Raw genomic sequence first — 14,969 nt, forward strand, 5'->3', positions numbered from 1 at the left:
TCCAAGAGAAAACACTCCTCAGGAGTTAGAGTAACTGGATCAAGACAACACTGAAGTAGTAGAACCATTGATTAACCAGTGATGAATCCACATATTTATAGATTCCAAAATCTATACCCTTTCACTGCCTCATGCTACCTGTAAATCACTTCCACTGAGATTTCAAACAGTAGTATCATAAAGTCAGTTAATATTTCACAGTTGACACTTACCCTAAAATAAGCGATCCAGTAAACTTTATTATATTTCCTTCAAAAAGAAAGGGGAAAAAAAAGTCAATGTGATGAATATCAATTGGAAAAATTGATATCTTTCCAGTAATATAATCATTTACTATCAACACATGGCTTGCTTCCTATTCCCATATACAAAAAAATGAACCAATAAGCACTGAGTCCAAAATATAATCTATATTTCATACTAATTCTCCCCTTCCTCCACCTCCTCTTATTCTGCCATCCTCCACACTCAATCAGTAAGAAACCCTCGTTTGCTGCACTACTGATACTGCCAGGCCTAAAGTGCTTTCACTGAATGCAATGTACAGGGAGCTAACTGTCCTGATTTTTTTTTGTTCACAACCAGTTAAATAAAGGAATGGGAAGAATTCTCCATATCACTACCTAAGACTATATTAAGGGATTATGTTTGTGAAGTGGGACACAAAATGATTTTTCCCAAAGAAATTATGTTATAATCGGTGGTTAAGTGCCATATATAGGTAGTCCCATTTAAAATATAGGTTGGGGACTTCCCTGGTGGTCCAGTGGTTAAGACTTCTCCTTCCAATGCAGGGGGTGAGGGTTTGATCCCTGTTTGGGGAGCTAAGATCCCACATGCCTCACAGCCAAAAAACCAAAACACAAAACAGAAGCAATATTGTAACAAATTCAATAAAGACTTTAAAAATGGTCCACATCAAAAAAATCTTTAAAAAATATAGGTTAGTTTCTACAAGTTTATTTATAAATTTTTTGCTTGGAACTTGGAAAACATTTTTTTAATATTAAAAAAGAAAGTCCTAGTGGCAGACACAGCTAACTGCATATTCAATACACATAAGCCCCTTAATTCTTACTAACACAACCTGATTACTACCTAAAGACATTCAAATTCAATACACATAAGCCCCTTAATTCTTACTAACACAACCTGATTACTACCTAAAGATATTCAAATTTCTTTACTACCTAAAGATATTCAAAGATACCTGATTACTACCTAAAGACTCCTCTGTAGGTAAGGCTGGCTGTGCAACACAGCTGTAGCCAATATATATATACACATATACAGAGAGAGATGTAATACATCTATATAAACATACAGATAGAAGTCTATAGGGAGAGATCCCTCCCCAAATAAAAAGACAAAGCCTCTTAACATGGCTTTTGGTCTTTCTGCCTTCTTGATGTCCTGGGATTCAGCAACAACTTGTGACCATGAGGACAATAAGATAATGGAGCAGGAAGATCAGAGAATTGCTAAACTGTGGTTCCTGCCCTAAATTGTCTCCATCTTGACTTCTTGTTATGTAAGAAAAACAAAAACCTTACTAATTTAAGCCATAATCGTCTAGTTTCTGTTATATGTACTGAACACATGTTAACTAATATATTACCCATGATGGTTAGGGACTGCAGGCAGCTCATGAATATCTACGTAACCTATAATTTGTTGGATGTATAGAGGTAGGTAGTCCTTTGTTCAGACCTTCAACTTATGCTGCCAAGAACAAATTTCTCCTCCCTACTGAGGGATAAGGAACTTTCCTCCATCGACTTCCCTATGCATCAGCCAAGGGAGATGGAAATTCCTCCCAAACTCTAGTACCCAGTGGTTCCAGAACAGGAAAGAGGACAGTTCCAGAAAATCTGCAGGGATGAGATTGAAAGTTGTGACACACAGAGCTTCTTGACTGTGCAACCCCTCTGGGACCTTTTTCATTCCAAGATGGCTTCCTGGACTTCCCCGGGAACAGCCAGTTTATTTCCTCCTATACTGCTGCCATCTGTTTCTTCTTACTAGGATGTTTCTTTTTCACTAAGCCCTGGAAACAGAATACAGACTCACAGCCTTTTCTCCTACCCCAAAGTGTATTTACTACTCTTGAGTGTGTTTTGCTAGAAATGATGAGAGAAGAAAAGCTCCCTTCTCTGTCCCACTCCTCTTTTTATTTTAAAAATGCAAAATCACAGAATTTTCTAGATGAAAAGGATCTATCCTAAAAACTGATCTTTCTTACCAATCAAAAGGAAGCTCCATGAGGACAGAGACTTCATCTTATTCAATACTGCATCCTCAGGGCCTAGTAATAGTACCTGGCACATAGTATAATGAATGAAAGATGGCCTAGGCCAATATTCTCATTTTACAAATAAAAATTAGTAATAAGTAATGTAAATAAAGATTTACAAATAAAGACAGTAGATCAGTGCTAGATCCTAAGTTCCTGTAGGGCAAGCAAAACATCTTCCTGGTTCACCACTGAATTCCCAGAACCTAATACATGTGCCTGGCACCATGTTTTACAGAAGCTTAATAAATGGCTGCTGAATAAGAATGCAGTGACACTTGAGTTTAAAAGGATGAGTATGAATCTGACAGGAAACATAGGGGAGGGAAAAGATTCCCAAGAAAAAGGAGTATGCATGGCTCTGGGTGTTCAAATTTGTGGTGAACCTTTAGTACAGAAAAGACATAAACAACTTTGAGATTTATCATGGATTAAATAAGTTTTTGTAGACAACCCTGGAAACTTAAACACAATTCTATCACTGTTTCTACAAGAAGATATTGTTGTTTAAACTGTACTCACTGACATCTCTCCAGTATGTGTTGCTTTTTGGCGGAGGAGTTGAGGTTCCTATTCTTCTGCAACAGATGATGCAATAAGCAGCCAGGGACATTCTGTGTGCTTAGAACAATTATAACACGTTTAATTTAGCATGTAATTAAAAAAATTTCTCTTAACTATAAGAATATGTCACAATCACAGTAGACTGCCCACAGAGTTAGACTTTTCAAGACCTGGAAAAAATGTTTTCAATTAAAGAAAAAAATTTCTCTCTTAAAAATTTAAAGCAGACTTATTAGAATAGTATATTGCTAGTACCTCGATGATTATTCTTCAATGTGTCCAACTGTGAACAATGATTAGTAGGAAAAAGGAAAAGAAATTATTAATCAGAATATCAATATAGGAATCAAAAGAATTTTAATGCCTTCTAAAAATATATATATGCATATAGATAGATATATTTATCTTTAGTGACTGAAGTCCCTACAGAAATGAAAAGCAGCTCTGAATGGAAGATATACTTAGGACCCATAGAAATGTTTAGCTTTTCTCCAAGGCCTTCAAGATGGTACCCAACATTGTTTAAAATCTTGGAAATTTAATCGTTACTTGTTGGCATCCTGTCAAAGGAGGAGATGTTGCCCAACTATTTATTCACTATCCTTTTGCTCAACTATTTCATCAACTGAGTAAAGATATCTAAATATGATGCGATGGTTTCTAGAACAACTCAGTATTCTAGAATCATAGATTGTCTTTGGATGAGACGTTTCTTTCTTCTTTTTTCTTTTGCAATAAGAGAAAAGAAAGAAGATGCCTTGAGGAACTCATGTGAGAAATGGTCTTTAGTTTAATACATTAAAAACTTCTGGCAGCTTTACAGGGATTAAGGGGAAAATTGCTTGGTGTACATGTGTAAGAAAATCTGTTAGCAATAACACAAAATAAAAAGCTTAAACATTTTTTTTTGTAATTCTAGTACCTCAATTGATGACTAAGTAAACTAGTTTAGGCAACAGATAAACTTGTAAAGGTCACTGTTTTAAAGATCATTGTATCTTATTTTCTCACTGTTTAAAGGGTTGCTGCTACTTCTCTATGAGACACAGGATAATGGTAAAAATGATACAAAGACAGCAATGAAGTAACCAAGGCAGAATGCAATGTAAACTAAGAGTTTATGTATAGATTTTCATTTTAGTTACTACATGAAAACTTTTGACTGAAACAAAAATGCAGAGCAAAAATCTACTGCTTCCTTCAATCCCAACATCTACTATGAAAGTAGTCAACTATAAAACATTATACGGGGCCTCCCTGGTGGCGCAGTGGTTGAGAGTTCGCCTGCCGATGCAGGGGACACGGGTTCGTGCCCCGGTCCGGAAAGATCCCGCGTGCCGCGGAGCGGCTGGGCCCGTAAGCCATGGCCGCTGAGCCTGCGCGTCCGGAGCCTGTGCCCCGCAACGGGAGAGGCCACAACAGTGAGAGGCCCGCATACCACCAAAAAACAAACAAACAAACAAAAACCCCCACATTGTACGAATATTGTTTACTATTACTTCTCTGGCCTAAAAACCTTCACTGTATTAACTTAAACAAAACCCGCCAGCAGGTTCCCCTCCCACCAAGTCCTGGATATAAATGAGTATACTGGAAATATACTTCCTCATTTATTTCCCTCTGGATTTCCTCAAATGACATCACTGGCTCTTTCAGATTTTTCCAGAATAAACTAACTCTAACTCTCTTTCAACTGTCTCAGCGTCTTGACTATTTCCAGTTCACTGCTCTCCAGCCTCAACAAACCATCCATTCTCGCTTTCCGGGGGTGAGCATCTGTCCCATGGTTGTACTTCCTTCCCCACCCAGCCTCGACTCCAGGGTGCATCACTTCAACCTCTCTCTCTACCTGCTTCCTTAACATACCAGAGCCCTCCTCCTTCTACTATCCTGCAGCCCCAACCTGAAACAGGTGTTTTCTCTGTTCTTACACTTGGACAGCCAAAATTGGGGGCAGGGGGACAAAAGGCAAACTGGGAGTGTGCTCTCAGAATGACTTTGGCTGTCCTTAATCAGTTCTCTTCTCATTCCCACGATGACTGCTCTAAACATCCACATACTCTGCCAAGCGTCCTACCCTACCTGCATCCTATTCAAATGATCTTGTCTCTTATTTCACTCACAAAATTACGACTCTGAACTCCCTCAACTTCTGCCCCCATACCTACAAGCAGGGATTGATCCAGGTATTGAAGGAATCAACATTTATTCAAATATTGGGGAGAGGGGAGGTTTCTTTAAAAAAAAAACACAAAACCAAAAATATCAAATTAGGTACTAAAATGAACGTGATTTAGAATGAGAAAAGATATCACAATAAATTACTGGAGTCTTAGAAATTTTGATACCTTTCTTCTGGGATTTCATTAGCAAATTTGTCAGAAATGCTTACATAGGAATACTTCAGGATTACACTCTGGTGTTCCTCCCTCCCTAAGACATTACAACTCCTAGTAACTCCTACCACTCACAGGGGCCCATGCAAGTAAGGCACCCTCAAGCCTCAGCTTCCTAACATCACAGGAAATCTATGCTGGCCGAATTTCATATCTTTATCGGCATCGCCTTTTCCAGATTCCAAATAGATTTTTATCTGCACTGTTCTTTCCTGTTTCTGAGGAAAAGGTCTCATCCCTTTTTCAAAGGGAAATGTACCATCTATGTTCTAGATATCGTTTTTCCCCTTCCATGTGGACCTTGATTCACTATCTGTCTTTCTCTTCTTAACCTTCACACCCTCCCTCTATATCAGCTCCTACTTCTCCCCCCTAAATACTGATATCCAATGTTCTCCCATCAAAACACAAAAACAAAACAAAAACAAACAATTGGAAAAAAAAAGTAAACCCTCAGTCTACCCAAGTGCCCTCCAGCTACTGGCACTTCTCTCACCTCCCTTTCCTAAGATTCTTTCCCCAGTGTGTCCTCCTCCAGCCCTGAAACAGCCCTCCCCAAGGTCACCAGTCAGTGACATCTTTGCTGCTAAATCCACTTTTCAGTCACCGTCTTACTTTACAAATGCTTTATTTATTTTATTTTATTTTTTTGCGGTATGCGGGCCTCTCACTGTTGTGGCCTCTCCCGCTGGGACGCGCAGGCCCAGCGGCCATGGCCCACGGGCCCAGTCGCTCCGCGGCACGCGGGATCCTCCCGGACCGGGGCACGAACCCGCGTCTCCCGCATCGGCAGGCAGATTCTCAACCACTGCGCCACCAGGGAAGCCCTACAAATGCTTTAGACAAAGCATTTGACTACTCCCTCCTTGTCTCCTCTAGATACTATGACATCTGGTTTTCTAGTTTGATTCCCCTATTATTGGCTGCTCCATCCCATTACTCATTCAACAAACAGTTACTCAGTTATTGAGCACCTACCACCTCTCAGGGATGGAAACCTGAGATGTGAATAAAGCAGCACCACTCCCTGCTCTTACTGAGCTTACAGTTGTCTCTGCTGCCTCCACCCAGCCCTTAAATATTAGTGTTTCAATGGTTTCCACCTGTGCTCTTCTTTTTTCCTCATGTTATATTCTTGTGCTAAGTAATTTCAGTGTTTTCATCACAAAGCTTTACCTGTAAGCTTTTGATTCCCAAGTCTCTATAACTAATTCAAGTCTCTCTGCTAAGCACATATATTCAACTGCCTAATGCATATTTGCACCTTGAAGCACCACAAACACCTAAAACCCAGGATGTCTAAAGCCAAATCATCATACCCTAGAAATCAAATATCCCAAGACCATTTGTTACTAAACCATAGTTTCCCCATTGAATAGAAATGACTTTTCCCTACACCAAGGTCTAATCTACCTAGGGTCCATTTCTGGAGAATTCTGTTCTGCTAACACATCTGTCTAACCCTGCATCAATAATATAATGCCTTTCTTAATTATAATACCTTTACAATAAGCCTTGATAGGTTCTAGAGTGAGTAACCCTGCCCCCATTCTTGGTAGGATTATCTTGGCTATTGGGAATTTTTTTTTTTGGCAATCTTTTACATTTTTAATTTTTTTTAATTTTTCAATTTTATTTTACTTATTTTTTTACACAGCAGGTTCTCATTAGTTATCCACTTTATACAAATTAGTGTTTATAGGTCAATCCCAATCTCCCAATTCATCACACCAACACCCCCCCCCCCCCCCGCCAGCTGCTTTGCCCCTTGGTGTCCATACATTTTTTTCTCTACGTCTGTGTCTCAATTTCTGCCCTGCAAACCAGTTCATCTGTACCATTTTTCTAGGTTCCACATATATGCGTTAATATATGATAGTTGTTTTTCTCTTTCTGACTTACTTCAATCTGTATGACAGTCTCTAAATTCATCCACGACTCTACAAATGACCAATTTCGTTCCTTTTCATGGTTGAGGACTATTCCATTGTATATATGTACCACATCTTCTTTACCCATTTGTCTGTCAATAGGCATTTAGGTTGCTTCAATGACCTGGTTATTGTAAATAGCGCTGCAAAGAACATCGGGGTTCATGTGTCTTTTTGAATTATGGTTTTCTCTGGGTATATGCCCAGCAGTGGGATTGCTGGGTCATATGGTTATTCTATTTGTAGTTTTTTAAGGAACCTCCATACTGTTCTCCATAGTGGCTGTATCCATGTACATTCCCACCAACAGTGCAAGAGGGTTCCCCTTTCTCCACACCCTCTCCAGCAGTTACTGTGTGTAGATTTTCTGATGATGCCCATTCTAACTGGTGTGAGGTGATACCTCACTGTAGTTTTGATTTGTATTTCTCTAATAATTAGTGATGTTGAGCAGCTTTTCATGTGCTTCTTGGCCATCTGTATGTCTTCTTTGGAGAAATGTCTATTTACGTTTCCTGCCCATTTTTTGATTTGGTTGTTTGCTTTTTTTAATATTGAGCTGCTTGAGCTGTTGATATGTATTGGAGATTAGTCCTTTGTCCATAGATTGGTTTGCAAACATTTTCTCCCATTCTGAGGGTTGTCTTTTTGTCTGGTTGGTAGTTTCCTTTGTTTTGCAAAAGGTTTTAAGTTTCATTAGGTCCCATTTGTTTACTTTTGTTTTTATTTCCATTACTCTAGGAGGTGGATCAAAAAAGATCATGCTGTGATTTATGTCCAAGAGTGTTCTTCCTATGTTTTCCTCTAAGAATTTTATAGTGTCCGGTCTTACATTTATGTCTCTAATCCATTTTGAGTGTATTTTTGTGTATGGTGTTGGGGAGAGCTCTAACTTCATTCTTTTACATGTAGCTGTCCAGTTTTCCCAGCACCACTTATTGAAGAGACTGTCTTTTCTTCATCCTATATCCTTGCCTCCTTTGTCATAGATTACTTGACCATAGGTGTGTGGGTTTATCTCTGGGCTTTCTATCCTGTTCCATTGATATATATTTCTGTTTTTGTGCCAGTACTATATTGTCTTGATTGCTGTAGCTTTGTAGTATAGTCTGAAGTCAGAGAGTCTGATTCCTCCAGCTCCGTTTTTTTCCCCCAAGACTGCTTTGGCTATTCAGGGTCTTTTGTGTCACCATAAAAATTTTAAGATTTTTTGTTCTAGTTCTGTAAAAAATGCCATCAGTAATTTGATAGGGATTGCATTCAATCTGTAGATTGCTTTTGGTAGTATAGTCATTTTCATAGTATTGATTCTTCCAATCCAAGAACATGGAATATCTCTCCATCTGTTTGTATCATCTTTAATTTCTTTCATCAGTGTCTTATAGTTTTCTGCATACAGGTCTTTTGTCTCCCTAGGTAGGTTTAGTCCTAGGTATTTTATTCTTTTTGTTGCAATGGTAAAAAGAAGTGTTTCCTTAATTTCTTGTTCAGAGTTTCCATCATTAGTGTATAGGAATGCAAGAGATTTCTGTGCATTAATTTTGTATCCTGCAACTTTACCAAATTCACTGATTAGCTCTAGTAGTTTTCTGGTGGCATCGTTAGGATTCTCTATGTATAGTATCATGTCATGTGCAAACAGTGACAGTTTTACTTCTTTTCCAATTTGTAGTTCTTTTATTTCTTTTTGTTTTCTGATTGCTGTGGCTAGGACTTCCAAAACTACATTGAATAACAGTGGTAAGAGTGGACATCGTTGTCTTGTTCCTGATCTGAGAGGAAATGCTTTCAGTTTTTCACCATTGAGAATGATGTTTGCTGTGGGTTTGTCATATATGGCCTTTATTATGTTGAGGTAGGTTTCCTCTATGCCCACTTTCTGGAGAGTTTTTATCATTAATGTGTTTTGAATTTTGTCAAAAGCTTTTTCTGCATCTATTGAGATGATCATATGGTTTTTATTCTTCAATTTGTTAATATGGTGTATCACATTGACTGATTTGCATATATTGAAGAATCCTTGCACCCCTGGGATAAATCCCACTTGATCATGGTGTGTGATCCTTTTAATGTGTTGTTGGATTCTGTTTGCTGGTATTTTGTTGAGGATTTTTGCATCCATATTCATCAGTGATATTGGTCTGTAATTTTCTCTTTTTGTAGTATCTTTGTCTGGTTTTGGTATCAGGATGATGGGGGCCTCATAGAATGAGTTTGAGACTGTTCCTTCCTCTGCAATTTTTTGGAAGAGTTTGAGAAGAATGAGTGTTAGCTCTTCTCTACATGTTTGACAGAAATCACCTCTGAAGCCATCTGGTCCTGGACTTTTGTTTGTTGGAATTTTTTTCATCACAGTTTCAATTTTATTACCTGTGATTGGTCTGTTCATATTTTTTATTCCTGCTTCAGTCTTGGAAGGTTATACCTTTCTAAACATTTGTCCATTTCTTCCAGTTAGTCCATTTTATTGGCTTAGAGTTGCTTGTCATCATCTCTTAGGATGCTTTGTATTTCTGCAGTATCTGTTGTAACTTCTCCTTTTTCATTTCTAATTTTATTGATTTGAGTCCTCTCCCTATTTTTCTTGATGAGTTTGGCTAATGGTTTATCAACTTTATCTTCTCAGAGAACCAGCCTTTAGTTTTATTGTCCTTAGCTATTGTTTTCTTTGCTTCTATTTATTTCTGCTCTGATTTTTGTTATTTCTTTCCTTCTGCTAACTTTGGGTTTTGTTTGTTCTTTTTTCTCTAGTTCCTTTAGGTGTAAGATTAGATTTTTTGAGATTTTACTTGTTTCTTGAGGTAGGCTTGTATTGCTATAAAATTCCCTCTTAGGACTGCTTTTGCTGCATCCCAAAGGTTTTTGGATCATCGTATTTTCATTGTCATTTGTCTCTAGGTATTTTTTGATTTCCTCTTTGATTTCTTCAGTGATTCCCTTGGTTATTTAGTAACGTATTGTTTAGCTTCCATGTGTTTGTGTTTTTTATGTTTTTATTCCCTGTAATTATTTCTAATCTCATAGCATTGTGGTCAGAAAAGATGATTGATAAGATTTCAATTTTCTGAAATTCACTGAGGCTTGATTTGTGACCCAATATGTGATCTCTCCTGGAGAATGTTCCATGTGCACTTGAGAAGAAAGTGTAATCTGCTGTTTTTGGATGGAATGTCCTATAAATATCAATTAAATCAACGTGGTCTAGTGTGTCACTTAAAGCTTGTGTTTCCTTATTAATTTTCTGTTTGGATGATCTGTCCATTGGTGTAAGTGAGGTGTTAAAGTCCCCCACTATTACTGTGTTACTGTCGATTTCCTCTTTTATAGCTCTTAGCTGTTGCCTTATGTATTGAGGTGCTCCTATGTTGGGTACATATATATTTATAATTGTTATATCTTCTTCTTGGATTGATCCCTTGATCATTATGTAGTGTCCTTCCTTGCCTCTTGTAACATTGTTTATTTTAAAGTCTGTTTTATCTGATATGAGTATTGCTATTCCAGCTTTCTTTTGATCTCCATTTGCATGGAATATCTTTTTCCATCCCCTCACTTTCAGTCTGTATGTGTCCCTAGATCTGAAGTGGGTGTCTTGTAGACAGCATATATAGGGTCTTGTTTGTGTATCCATTCAGCGAGGCTGTGTCTTTTGGTTGGAGCATTTAATCCATTCACATTTAAGGTAGTTATCGATATGTTTGTTCCTATTACCATTTTCTTAATTGTTATGCGTTTGTTTTTGTAGATCGTTTTCTTCTCTTGTGTTTCCCACTTAGAGAAGTTCCTTTAGCATTTGTTGTAGAGCTGGTTTGGTGGTGCTAAATTCTCTTAGCTTTTGCTTGTCTGTAAAGCTTTCGATTTCTCCATCGAATCTGAATGAGATCCTTGCCGGGTAGAGTAATCTTGGTTGTAGGTTCTTCCCTTTCATCACTTTAAATATGTCATGCCACTCCCTTCTGGCTTGTAGAGTTTCTGCTGAGAAATCAGCTGTTAACCTTATGGGAGTTCCCTTGTATGTTATTTGTTGGTTTTCCCTTGCTGCTTTCAATAATTTTTCTATGTCTTTAATTTTTGCCAATTTGATTACTATGTGTCTCTCCTTGTTTCTCCTTGGGTTTATCCTGCCTGGGACTCTCTGAGCTTCCTACACTTGGGTGGCTATTTCCTTTGCCATGTTAGGGAATTTTTCAACTATAATCTCTTTAGATATTTTCTCGGGTCCTTTCTCTCTTCTCCTTCTGTGACCCTATAATGCAAATGTTGTTGCATTTAATGTTGTCCCAGAGGTCTCTTAGGCTGTCTTTATTTCTTTTCATTCTTTTTTCTCTATTCTGTTCCATAGCAGTGAATTCCACCATTCTATCTTCCAGGTCACTTATCCGTTCTTCTGCCTCAGTTATTCTGCTATTGATTCCATCTAGTGTATTTTTTCACTTCAGTTATTGTATTGTTCATCTCTGTTTGTTTTTTAATTCTTCTAGGTCTTGGTTAAACATTTCTTGCATCTTTTTGATCTTTGCCTCCACTCTTTTTCTGAGGTCCTGGATCATCTTCACTATCATTTTTCTGAATTCTTTTTCTGGAAGGTTGCCTATCTCCACTTCATTTACTTGTTTTTCTGGGTTTTCATCTTGTTCCTTCATCTGGTACATAGCTCTCTGCTTTTTCATCTTCTCTATCTTTCTGTGAATGTGGCTTTTGGATTTTTGGAATGTGGCTGCAGGATTGTAGTTCTTCTTGCTTCTGCTGTTTGCCCTCACTATTGGGTTTTTTATTGGAACTGAACTGAATTTATAGATTAATTTGGGGAGAACTGGTATCATGTGGAGTGCCTCCATTCATGAGAAGTGTATCTTCAATTCCTCTTTTAGATCTTTTGTAATTTTCTCCACAAAGGTCACGCATGGTTTTTCTTTGTTTCTTCCTTTTATGGAAAATTTCAAATGTATACAAATAGAGACAGAATAATAAACTCAACCCCATCACTCAGCTTCAAAAATTGTCAACACATGGTCAATCTTGTTTCATCTATACCTGCTCTATCCAATACAACTTCTGCAGGATAGACATTTCCTATATCTGCACCACTAGTGTGAAAATACGCTAATGTGACTGAGGAACTGAAATTTCAGTCTTTTGCATTTTAATTAATTTTAATTTAAATACCCACATGGTTAGTGGCTATGGTATTGAACAGTGAAATCTATACTGTAACCCATTCATTTTCCACCACCATAACACTCAATTATTTTGAAGCAAATCCATAATGTCATGTAATATATAACCTGTAAATACTGTAGAATGTTACTGATGGTTAAAAAAAATTAACCATTATTATATCCCCCTTGAAAAAAAAATTCCTTAGTATCATCAAATATCCAACAAATGTTTCGATTATTTCATAAACTTTTGTTTTGCACTATTGGTCTGTTAGAATTAGGATCTAAACAAGGTCCACATATTGCATTTGGTTGCTAATATGCCTCTTTTTCAGAGTCACTTGTTCTTACTTTTATTTTTATTTATTTATTTATTTGTTTGTTTGTTTGTTTATGGCTGCATTGGGTCTTCGTTGCTGTGAACAGGCTTTCTCTAGTTGTGGCGAGTGGGTGCTACTCTTCCTTGTGGTGCACAGGCTTCTCATTGTGGTGGCTTCTCTTGTTGCAGAGTATGGGCTCTAGGTGCGTGGGCTCAGTAGTTGTGGCTCGTGGCTCTAGAACGCAGGCTCAGTAGCTGTGGTGCACAGGTTTAGTTGCTCTGCAGCATGTGGGATCTTGCTGGACCAGGGTTCAAACCCATGTGCCCTGCATTAGCAGGCAGATTCTTAACCACTGCACTACCAGGGATGTCCCAGAGTCACTTATTTTTTAAATTACTAGTTTAGATTTTCTTTTTTCTTGAATTAGTCTTGATAATATCTATTTTTCAAGAAAATGGGCATTTAAGTTTTCAAAATCATTAGCATAAAGCTGTTCATGCTATTCCTATGATCTTTTTATCCCTACCTTTTTTGTTCCTAGTATTATTTGTGCCCTTCTTTTTTACTTTTGAGCAGTCTTCTAAAAGCTTATTAGACAAAAATCATTTATTAATTTTTATCATCTGCTTTTGCTGAGCATCTCTGTTTTATTTTGTTTTCTATTTCTGCTCTTCACTATTTTCTTCTTTCTTTCTTTGGATTCACTCTGTCCTTTTTGCAACTTCTTCAGTAATACTTAACATATTATGAGCATTTCCTGTTGTTTCATAAATGCATTTAAGACCATAAATTCCCCTCTAAGTTTTGCTTTACTTCAATTTTACAAGTCCTGATATTTCCACTGTGATTTTCTCTAATCCATGGATTAGTTTGTTTTTAGTCTCTAAACATACAAAATTTCTAAAGATTATCTTTTTATTGTGCTATATGACACAGATTCTTTGGAATTATGGAGACTTGCTTTGTTACCTAGTTGCAATCAATATTTATAAACGTATCATATAAACTTACTCTTCGTTATGGGCAAAATTTAGTATATCCATTATATCAAGCTTGTTAACTATGTTATATAAAAAGGGATTCAACCCTACCCATTTGGAACCAGGAATGCAGCTGGTTAATAACCAAGTAAAGGTTTTGATTCCTGAAAGCTTAACAGAAGAAGTGCTTAGCTCTTTCCAACAGAACACCCACTATGGGAGGAATGCCACCCTATAATGGATACAAGATTTTATTCAAGGACCTATTATGTCCAGGACTGTTCAAAGGGTTATACAGAAGTACTTGACTTGTGTTAAAAATAACAGCAGAGGGCTTCCCTGGTGGCACAGTGGTTGAGAGTCCGCCTGCTGATGCAGGGGACACAGGTTCGTTCCCTGGTCCGGGAAGATCCCACATGCAGCAGAGCGGCTAGGCCCATGAGCCATGGCTGCTGAGCCTGCACGTCTGGAGCCTGTGCTCCACAATGGGAGAGGCCATGACAGTGAGAAGCCCGCATAGAGAAAAAAAAAAAAAAAAAACACCAGAAATAAGCCTCCTCCCCCTCATATGGAATTCAGGAGGGGGTGGTGGTGAAGGGGGAAGCCCAGGGAAAGACTGGCAGGTAGATTTCATGGTTATGCCCAAGACTAAAGGAAACTTTCATTATCGACTGGTAATGGTAGACACTTTTACAGGCCGAGTGAAAACACTCCTGTGTCAAACAGAAAGGGCTTCTGAGGGAATGAAGTCCTTACTTAAAGAAATAATTCCCAGGTTTGGACTCGAGTGACAAAAGATGAGCTTTTGTTGACAGTAGTACACAAGGGGTTTCAGAGCAACCTGGAATAAAATGGAATTTACATGCATCCTGGAGATCCCAGTCAACTGGGGAAATGGAGAAGAGGAATTATACTTTGAAAGGACTAAAGACAAAATCTGTCAAAAAACTGATTTAACATGGGACAAAATATTGTCATTTGCACAGTTTAGAATCAGGGTGGCCCCTAGAAGCAGACTCCAATTGAATCCTTATGAGATACTGTACGAGAGACCATTCCTCTATTCTGAGTTGCTAGGCAGACAAATTTCTGATCAGAAGTAAAAGAATTAGATACCATGAGGTATGTACAAACACTGGAATTAGTTTTGAATGCTATTCATAGATTTGCCAATAACAGGATGAAGTACCCTACAGATTTCCCCCCATCATCAGATAAAACCTGGGGAACAGGGAGCTTTGAAAAACCTGGAAAGAAGTACTCCCAGAAAACCAACCACAACCCCAGTGGGTGGGGCCTACCAGGTTTTGCTAGTAACTAACTCTT

General features: G+C 38.0%; 1 protein-coding gene across 6 annotated transcripts in view; it reads right to left on the reverse strand.

Moving 5' to 3' along the window:
* SERAC1 (serine active site containing 1) overlaps positions 1-14,969 on the reverse strand; it is a 104,443-nt gene that overhangs the window by 63,359 nt on the left and 26,115 nt on the right. For all 6 annotated transcript variants that reach the window (XM_067011097.1, XM_067011095.1, XM_067011093.1 and 3 more), the window contains exons 2-3: positions 2,816-2,914; positions 213-249 (exon numbers count right to left, since the gene is read on the reverse strand). In XM_067011097.1, the coding sequence (XP_066867198.1) occupies positions 213-249; positions 2,816-2,906 (128 nt within the window). In that variant the 5' untranslated portion in view covers positions 2,907-2,914. The remainder of the gene's footprint in view (positions 1-212; positions 250-2,815; positions 2,915-14,969) is intronic.

This window comes from Kogia breviceps, chromosome 13, assembly GCF_026419965.1.
Source record: "Kogia breviceps isolate mKogBre1 chromosome 13, mKogBre1 haplotype 1, whole genome shotgun sequence".
NCBI lineage: Eukaryota > Metazoa > Chordata > Mammalia > Artiodactyla > Physeteridae > Kogia > Kogia breviceps.